The 9,725-nt window shown below is 42.4% G+C and overlaps 1 protein-coding gene across 3 annotated transcripts; it reads left to right on the forward strand.

Annotated features, from left to right (window-relative positions):
• The first annotated feature begins 1,545 nt into the window (after positions 1–1,545).
• LOC141661586 (casein kinase 1-like protein 4) lies at positions 1,546–4,097 on the forward strand. Of its 3 annotated transcripts, none has more exons than XR_012550038.1 (6): positions 1,546–1,614; positions 1,897–1,968; positions 2,182–2,308; positions 2,615–2,695; positions 2,849–2,909; positions 3,727–4,097. XR_012550038.1 is itself a non-coding variant. In XM_074468594.1 (6 exons), coding segments are annotated over exons 1-6 (348 nt in total). In that variant the 5' UTR covers positions 1,569–1,683; the 3' UTR covers positions 3,728–4,097. The 3 variants fall into 3 exon arrangements, 1 of the variants encoding a protein (XP_074324695.1); XM_074468594.1 differs by having other exon boundaries at positions 1,569–1,689; XR_012550039.1 differs by lacking the exon at positions 1,546–1,614 and adding an exon at positions 1,725–1,769.
• The last annotated feature ends 5,628 nt before the right edge of the window (positions 4,098–9,725 follow it).

Below are 9,725 nucleotides of genomic sequence, written 5' to 3' on the forward strand. Positions count from 1 at the left end.
AATTGTCTCTTATGATAGTAGACTTCAAATCCCAATTTTCAGGAAGAGCTAAAAGGAATTTTAGATTTGAATCTTCAAGATCATATTCCTTGTCCACCAGTAATAGATCATTCAAGAGTTTGGCAAACCTGTCATATAAAGCAGTTAATGATTCATCAGCTTTTGAATCAAAGTGCTCATACTCTTGTGTGAGTATAATCTTCCTGTTCTTTTTGATGGCTTCAGTTCCCTGGCATCTTGTCTCCAAAGCATCCCATATTTCCTTTGCAGTCTTGCATCCAATTACCCTATTTGACATGACATTGTCAATTGCACTATGAAGCAGATGCCTTACCCTTGCATCATTGGCAATAGATGAGATGTCTTCAGGTGTGTAATCACCTTTCTCCTTTGGTATCATCTTTGCCGGTTGATCAGCAACTGCAACAGAAAGCTTGGTAGGCTTATATGGTCCATCATTAATTCTATCAAGGTTTTCTGGATCTGTGGCTTCTAGATACATAGCCATATTTACCTTCCATAGAGGATATTCAGATGCTCTCAGTCTGGGAACCCTAATACTCTCATATCGACTATGGGTTTGATTATTTTGAGTATCTTGAGTTTTGGTGGGCTTAGATTGAGTTTGTGTTTCGTCAGAAATGATTGTAAATTGGATCTCATTGTTTGTATATCAACAGAGATGCTCTGATATCACTTGTTAGGTCACACAACACTATAGAAGGGGGTTGAATATAGTGTTTATACAATCAAATCGATTTATAACACAAGTATGTAACAGTAATCAAGTTTATTCAATATAATAAGCTCTGTTACAAAGTAGGTTAAGCTACTCTCTCAGTGATGAACAATATCACTAAGAGCTGCTAGGTTACAATGAATAATGTTCTCGTGAATGATAACACATATAATGTAAACCCTAAGCTGTGTTTATATAGTACACAGTTACAAGATATTTTCTAATTGATATGGAATATAATTTTGTCTCCTAAAATATATCAATCAGATATTATCTTCTGTAGTCCTATAGATGTCCAACTCTTTATGCATATCTTCTTTTGTTTTAGTCCAGATCCTCTCCTGTAAATCAGCTGCATTCCTTATCTGAAGTACCCGCACTTAAGTCCTGATATAAATCCTGACGTCCTTAAGTTCTGATATAAGTTCTGACTTCAGTAAGTTCTGATTTCCAGTAAGTTATGATAAGTCCTGATATTAAGTTCTGAAACTAAACACAACAGATTAGACATAACATCACAAATATATTTAACATTAGTTACAAAAAAAGATACCTCTTCACATACAAGCTTACCTATGTGTGCACATATTCCATTAAGATAATTTTTAATCGATGCTTCCCAGTGTAACATAAGGCCTTTGCCAATAACCTGATTCAGCAGAAGTCGATTACCAATGCAACTCAAATTTGGCACAGCCCGTGGGATTTTTACACGTCAATAATTTTTCTATTCTAGGTTCTGTAAATTTATTGGATATCCTGTTCTTTAAATAAATAAGCATTAAAGTTATAACTTTTTCTAACTCAAATAATCTAACATCCCCCATAAGTTTAAGAATGAGTTTTCGATATTGTAGTACTTCCTTCGGAGCTAGGTAACATGAATTCCCTTAATCTTTGGTGCTCAGAATAGTTTATATACTTGGAGTGTTGCTTGTTAAATCATGCAAGTATGATTTGTTTACGAAATTAGTTCACAATTTTATTGTCTTAGAATGAGTATTACCTCCGTTTATAATATTTTTGAAATGTATTTATTGAATAATTCTTCATAACTATTTTTTAGGCGATATTATGACTTGTACAAAGTCAAGTTACTGACTGATTACTTAGTCTGACAAGCATGCTTAGTGTTTTGTTTCATCCTTCCATGGCAGGGTCTAAAAGCTCCGACAAAGAAGCAAAAATATTGCAAAATACTTGAGAAGAAGCTATCAACTCCCATTGACGTAAGTTTTGTAATCTGAATTGTTTGCGTACCTGTTGAGATTTATTGGATAGATTAGAGAATGTGCAGAATGATGCTACAGAGGGATCCCTTTCCTGAGTTTTATAAATTCTGCTTGCATTTACTGATAATGTTTTTAGCAGCCAGTTGGAGAAGCAGATTTGTATTAATATTAAGCTTTTCACCAACTTCACAACTATAATATTGTCATCAGGTTTTATGCAAGTCTCACCCAATTGAGTTTGCATCTTACTTTCACTATTGCCATTCATTAAAGTTCGATATCCGGCCTGACTATGGATTCCTGAAGCGTCTCTTCCGTGATTTATTTACCCGTGAAGGTTTGTACAAAAGTACCTCCCCTGAATATCACTAGATTCCATTCTTCACATTACATAGATTTATGTACTGAATCTTTTGTTGCCTTTTCTGCTCGCATACAAGTAATTAGCTGTTTGGTTTCTCTTTAAATTTACTGCTGATTCTTATAGGATTAATCATGTACTATATGTGTATAATAAGATATTATTATTTTTATAGAGCTTTCTTGTAGTTATTGAAGATCAACTCGCATTATTTATTTCGAATACGAAGTAAATTTAAAGCCTTAGGGGTTGTGATTCACTTTGTTTTCTTATGATGTGTAGCTTATGAGTTGGATAATGTATTTGATTGGACCATCCAAAAGTTTCAACAATCATCAAAGATACAGCAAAAAGACTCTATTAGTATCTCCTCGAACTCTGTCTATCAATTATTCTGCTTAACTTATTTTCATTCCTCGCCACTTTTTGGTGTAGTTTCTATCTTTCTAAATTATTAAAGTAATTTCTTATAGTTGATGATCTATATGACTGATACCTCATTTTACATGATTCTAGAGTTTGCAGCCCGTCTCTGGAATGACCAGGACACGAGTGTCTCCAGGCGACGAGCTTCGTAGTAAGTCCCATTTTCAATTGAAGCTTTATGTAATTTAGGTTCATATCATAATTAAGTTTCCTTAGTTACCAAATTTATTATTGGTTGGGCTTTTTGGATGTCTAGAAGAGGCCTTTTGGCTATCCAAGTGATGAGGTAGTTTTACGTCTTTTCACTATGTTCAAGGATGGTAAACAAACTGGGATAAGGAAATTACTAAATATATCAAACGTTGTAAACATGAAACTATGCAAGTTAGTAAGCAGCTCAAGGAACTATAATGCCTTTACAAGGACTTATACACCTTGTAATCACTATTGTTTTCAGGAATATACATGAATTGATTTGTCAAGTCATACTGTGATGATAAACGACAAACCAAATTAATGCCCAATAAATTTGCACACTAATAAGCAAAAACAAAAAATTGGGAAATGCGGTATATGTAACGTGATCCGCTATATTCATTTTAATTTCCGGTAAAATTTATAATGAATCGATGATTACACTCCGGATTAGCAGGACCTATACATTCACAATGATACGCATTTCACTAAATTAATACTAATACACAGTGTACAACTTTATGTATCAGTGGCATATGATATAATTGGATGTTGTAGATCTCCGGCCAGTGCCAAATATCTCTGTACGGTGCTTGCCTGATTTGAAAACCAAAGCATGGCTCCTTTGATTTTATTATTTCATTATCATCTTAATGTTAATAAATTATATAGTTGTTTTAGAAAATAAGAATTTGGGAGAAAAAAATTAAATTCAAGACAAATTATAGAACATCAATTTTCATCATCCACTAACACCTTGTTAAACTTGGCAGAGAGAGAGGATTACCTAATTGAGAGATTCTGAGCTTAGCTTGCGCGAATTCACAGGCAAATGGGCGGTGACAGCATGTGTTATGAGCAGTTAATCCAGATTGGCGTACTGTGTGATGTGACTCAACTTAAACCCTTTTTGTGTCGTTTGTAATGTAGAGTAAATAGGGTATCGATTTACGTCGAGGATAAAGGGCTTACTTCTCTTCTATTTTGCTAATGGTATCAAGAATGAATTTGTTTTGTTTATCTAACAGCTAAATTAACTAGTAAGCAAGAAGAAGATTTGTTTGTAAACAATTAAAGAAATATGTTGGAAAGCATGTAGATCCACCCTAAAGTCATGACACAATTATGAAATTCATCTGATATGTTCCGAAAGATACCTATTGAGAACCTGCCATGACCACATAAAAACAAGTTATGCTACTTGTTATATCCAAAATTTGGCATTAAATTGACTCGGGTCAAACACGGGCTAGTTACAGTCACACTCGGCATTGCGTTGTGGGAGTTAGGACGCGTCCAAGCCTACAGGACGCGCCTACTTGAGAAGGGATATGTTACGAGGTGCGGAGAGTGCATGGTCAAGGAAGGACGCGTCCAGGCGTTATGGACGCGTCAATGTTTATGAAAGTGCTTGGCAGATGAAATCTATGGTGATGGACGCTTTAGGACGCGCCTTAAGTTCTAGGACGTGTCCTGTGACTTTACATGTTATAAGAAACGATTAAAGCAGAGTTGGATTTATGGAGGTTAGGACGCGCCCACTTGGTTAGGACGCGTCCTGTGTTTGATCTATATACTTTTGATGTTGAATTCAGGGCAAAGCTTGTATGAAGAGGAGCAATGGAGGTTATTTTTACTAATGTATTTGTTGCAGGTACTCTTTAAAGAATTCCCTCCTTGAGACGGTCAAGGAGGGGGATGTCCGTGAAAAGCTTGAAGGCCTCCAGGGGTATGCCTGATGATTGAAGGCCTCCTCCTGTATTCAACGGGTGTCATCGTTGGGGATGTGGGGTTTACTTTGGTGTGTGCTTTGGGAGCTCTGTTCTTGTATTCAACGGGTGTCCTCGTTGGAGAACTTTGGCGTCATCCTGCACTTTGCACCCAAGAGCTTGGGATCACCTGTCCTGTTATCTGATGGGTTATCCTCATTCGAGGGACAGGGACGCGTCTGGCACTTGGGGTGAACCGTGGCTATACCTGCGTTCGTAAATCAAGGGAGATAGCTGTAGCGGAGTGTTATCCTTGCGCAGGGAGATGCACTATCCGTGAAGTCCTGCGATTACGGACGAGCCTTGGGCCTTCGCGGTTGGGCCTCATAGTTGGACATTCCTAAAGCTAGCGGAAGATGGATATCGGATGGGCTTCTACTGGGCTTAGGAGTAAGAAGTCTAAATTCATTAGACTTCCTGTCCTACGAGAACTACGTCAGGCTTGATCCCTATATAAAGGGTACGTAGGCACATTGAGAGGGTAAGAAGTTGAGAGCTGATAAGAGAGCCACCACTTACTCTGATCAATCTCAGCCTAAAACAACCACAATCAATTACACACCGCTTAAGTTTCCGGCAAAGAACCATCGTCACAGATCTTAGTTCCGGCGAGAAACCTCAATCTTTGTTGTTACCAAATTCCTCCGTCAACAAATTGGCGCTAGAAGGAGGGGCTGCTAACTAAGGTCACAATCTTAGGAGGAAAAGATGTCTTACAATCGTGATGGAAGTTCTTATGATGGAAGTGACAGCAGGTCTGAAGGAGAAGGCGGGGGGCATTATACTCGCCATGAACCTTACGTTCCCAGAAACATGGCGGATCCACCAAGGGCTCCGGATGTAGGGGGGACACCTCCAGTTCTCATCAGCAACGCTGATATATTGGAGTAATTATATCGCATGGGGGATACTCTTAACAGCTTTAACTCAAGACTAAACACGGTGGAGCGTCGAAAGACGAGGAGAGGTCGCCGTTTCCCCCGTCATGGTCATGTCTCGGGGAAAGCCCCTGTAGTTGAAGGAGATACCCAAGGGAGCCGGGAAAACCCGCGAATCACTCCACGATGTTTGGAGTATTCGGATGATGTAGAACCTATTGTGGAGCTTGCGGATGAGGACACTGAAGGCAGAGAAAGGCCACGCCTAGGAAACCAGGTAGTACCACACCCGCATAGCTCCGGGCGTACGATGGACGAGCGTCGTCGTGCGGAGGACACTCAAAACCAAGACGAGGGAGGAAGGGATCTTTCAGCCTTGAAAAGGAGGCTTGGCATAAGGTTGGAGGATGACGATTTGAGGATGTTGCTGGTAGAATGGCAAAAGGAAGGAAATGCCGGAGAAGCGAGGCCCCGTGATACGACGCGTGTGCCCCCCGCATTCCAAAGGTATGACGGGATGCGGCACCGCGAGCACGAGCGTGCCCCTCCGTGAGGAAGGCCCGGGAATTTCTACCGGGGATATCAGAGGAATGGACGAGGAAGAATGGGATATCAATACGGAAGAGCCCCTTACAATGGTAGGAGAGGTGGAGCGCACTCCGCTGGAGAAGCCCCCACCGTTATTCCCGTAGCTTCCCACAGCGTTACTGGTAATGGGTCTGGGGCGCGTCCTCATGACCATGACGACGGGAGAATTCAAATAAGAATGCAGAACAATGATGAAATTCCGAGACACGGTCAAGATGAACCTCACGCACGGGAAAATATCCAGGACCAAAATGGTAACGCGCCACCGCCGTAGCCTCAGGGCGAAGGGCGGCGAGATCCTCCGCCACACCCGGGGGTAATCAAGGGGAATTTTAGCAAGTCGCAGAATAACCCCAGCAGCCTAATGTTCAAACCATTCCTGGGGTAGGGACGTTTAATGTGAACGACCTTAAGAGGTTGCTCAACCATCTTGAGGGAGGAAGAGTGACAGCGACTGCGCAAACTCCTTCTCCTTTTGCTGTTGTTGTGAGGGAGGCGCAATTGCCCGCGGGATACCGGAACACAACCAATGACTTGCGTTTCCACGGGAACTCTGATCCTGTGGAATTCTTGGGGCGTTTTAATATTGAAATGGATGTATATCAAGTACCTGATTTGGCTCGATGCCGTCTCTTGGCAGCCACTTTCAGAGAAGGTGCTCAGCAGTGGTTCCAAAAACTTGGTCCAGGTGTAATTACATCCTGGGAACAGATGAAAACTTTGTTTTTGACACAATTCCAAGCCGCGGTGAAGTACACACCACCTGTTACCACGCTGGCTAATGTGAAACAAAAGGAAGGAGAAAGTTTGACTTCGTATTTCAAGAGGTTTAACGCAGAATCTACTTTGGTGAGGGGTGCAACTGATAAAATGTTGAAAATATTGCTTATAGCTGGGTTGCGTGTGGGGACGGATTTCTGGAAGCACCTACAAGGGAAGGACCCAGTATCGTTGGCTGATGTGCTTGCGCAGGCGGAGTCGTTCAAAGCAATCGAGCAGTCGCTTGCAGAAACAAAAAAGAATGACAATACCTATAACTCCAAGGGGCGATCCAAGAGAAGGGACAGATCCGTGAGCCCGGATTATCGGCGAAACGCCAGAAGCCCTAACAGGGTAAATGCTGTGAGCTCGCGAAGAGAATGGAGCCCACCATCGAACTACGAGAGAAGAGTCAGCAATTATACACCGCTGGCAGCGTCCATTGATCATATCTTCGAGGTAAATAAGGATAGGGGAATCTTCAAGAAGCCCGACCGTCTAACATCATGGCAAAGCAGAGATAAAAAGAAGTATTATGACTACCATGAGTCTACTGGCCATGACACCCACGAGTGTCGTCACCTGCGGGATGAGATTGAGGAATTGATCAAGGCTGGACACCTGGGAGAATGGATTGACAAGGTAAAGCGACGTAGGGGGCTTGATGACAAGGGTAAAGATGAAAGACAGCCCCCGCGGGTGGAGGATGTTGAGAAAACAGCAGAGGTCAAGTTTCAGAGGGCCGGCAGTATTAGGGAAATTTTTGGAGGACACCCTTTCGTTGATGATAGTAATCGAGCACTGGAAAGAAACGCGAGAGAAGCGAGACATCCACCGCTCACCAACATCCACAGCTTGGAAGACAGACCCCCGAAGGTCTTTAAGGGGGAGTCCGCTGATATTACGTTCAAGGAAAAAGAATCTAGGTGGGTGCATCATCCTCACAACGATGCGCTGGTGATTACCATGCTTATTGGGGAAATGAACGTACATCGAGTCTTCTTGGATAATGGGAGTTCTACAAACATCTTGTACTACAGCACCTACAAAAAGCTGGGGTTCCCAGATAGCGACATGTATTTCGAAGATGCACACGTCTATGGCTTTACTGGGGAAGCCGTGAGAGTTATGGGTTCGGTCAGGCTTCCCGTCACGCTCGGGGAAGGAGCTTTGTCGGTTACTCAAATGATAGATTTCAAGGTGCTAGATCAGGATTCCGCGCACAATGTGCTGGTCGGCAGACCTTGGTTGCGAGCGTTCAGGGTGATAACATCGATACACCACTTGATGATAAAATTCCCAACGCCAAACGGAGTTGGCAGTCTGAGAGGGTCACAGTATGAGTCACGCGACTGCTATCACAAGGCTGTCAAGGAATTTCGCAGAAGAAGGTATGAAGGGAAAGGTCTCCCATTTGAAGATATAGAAGATATTCATACAAAACCAAGTGGAGAGGTCCATGCCCACTATTTTGTTGAAAGCCCCGGAAGGGAAGAAACCAATACCTCTGGAAACTCTTTTTTGACGCAGGGACGTGTTTCGGAAATCCGTAGCGTAGAAGAAGTGGTGGTGAGTCATACACAGAAAATCATACAGAAAGAGGTTAACGGGGAAAAGTTGGAAGGAAGAAATGAGATTTTGCAAGGTCTCGGCAATAACTTCAAGGTTGATGCTCCTCAAAAGAATGATGTGCCCTTGAATGAAGTTGAGGTTGATGCTCCTCCAAACGAGGACGCGCCCTCTTCAGCTGCGTTGCACAAAGATACGTCCCGTCTGGAGGTGGATGCTCCCACTCAAGAGGACGCGCTCTCAGATACAAAAATGGAAGTTGAAGACCCCCGAGACTTTGATTTCGATTTGGATCCCAGGATCCCTATGCCCGCCGAAAAACGGGACCAGCCGAAGACACAATATCCATACCGGTTGATAGAAGTGACCCAAGCAAGGTTTTGAAAGTGGGGTCCCAGTTAGCTGATGAAATGAGAAGAAGTCTTGCCCGCTTCCTAATTGCAAATCTTGATGTTTTTGCATGGAGTCATTCAGATATGATAGGAATCGACCCAGAAGTAATGTGTCACCATTTGAATATCCTTCCGAATTGTAAGGGCATGCGTCAGAAACACCGCCCGATAAGTGGAGAAAGGGCAATAGCATTAAAAGAAGAAGTGGACCGGTTGTTGGAGGTGGGGCTAATCAAAGAATCCTTCTACCCCGAATGGCTTGCAAATCCGGTACTGGTGAAGAAACCGAATGGGAAGTGGAGGACATGTGTGGATTTCACGGATCTTAATAAGGCCTGTCCAAAGGATAGCTTCCCGCTGCCAAGAATCGATTAGTTGGTTGACGCGACGGCGGGGCATGCGTTGTTGAGTTTTATGGATGCATACTCCTGTTACAATCAAATTCCGATGTATGGCCCCGATCAAGAATATACATCCTTTATTACGGACAGGGGGTTATACTGTTACATAGGAATGCCGTTTGGTTTGATTAATGCTGGCGCAACCTACCAGCGGTTGGTAAACATGATGTTCAAAGATCAAATCGGGAGAACTATGGAAGTGTATGTGGATGATATGCTGGTGAAATCTGAGGTGACAAGTGACCACATCAAGCACCTGATGGAGATGTTTAATATTCTGAGGAGGTTTCGTATGAAATTAAATCCGTAAAAATGTGTATTCGGCGTGGAGTCGGGCAAGTTTCTCGGGTTCATTGTCAACCACAGGGGAATTGAGGCCAACCCCGCAAAGATCAAGGCATTATTGGATATGAAGT

Source organism: Apium graveolens, chromosome 5 (assembly GCF_009905375.1).
Source record: "Apium graveolens cultivar Ventura chromosome 5, ASM990537v1, whole genome shotgun sequence".
Lineage (NCBI taxonomy): Eukaryota > Viridiplantae > Streptophyta > Magnoliopsida > Apiales > Apiaceae > Apium > Apium graveolens.

What these genes read in the sequence shown, in the direction of transcription:
- LOC141661586 (XM_074468594.1), top strand. An exon ending in AGCTATCAACTCCCATTGAC is followed by an intron (nt 1,969 to 2,181) that starts GTAAGTTTTGTA and finishes TATTGTCATCAG; the next exon opens with GTTTTATGCAAGTCTCACCC. An exon ending in TGATTTATTTACCCGTGAAG is followed by an intron (nt 2,309 to 2,614) that starts GTTTGTACAAAA and finishes TATGATGTGTAG; the next exon opens with CTTATGAGTTGGATAATGTA.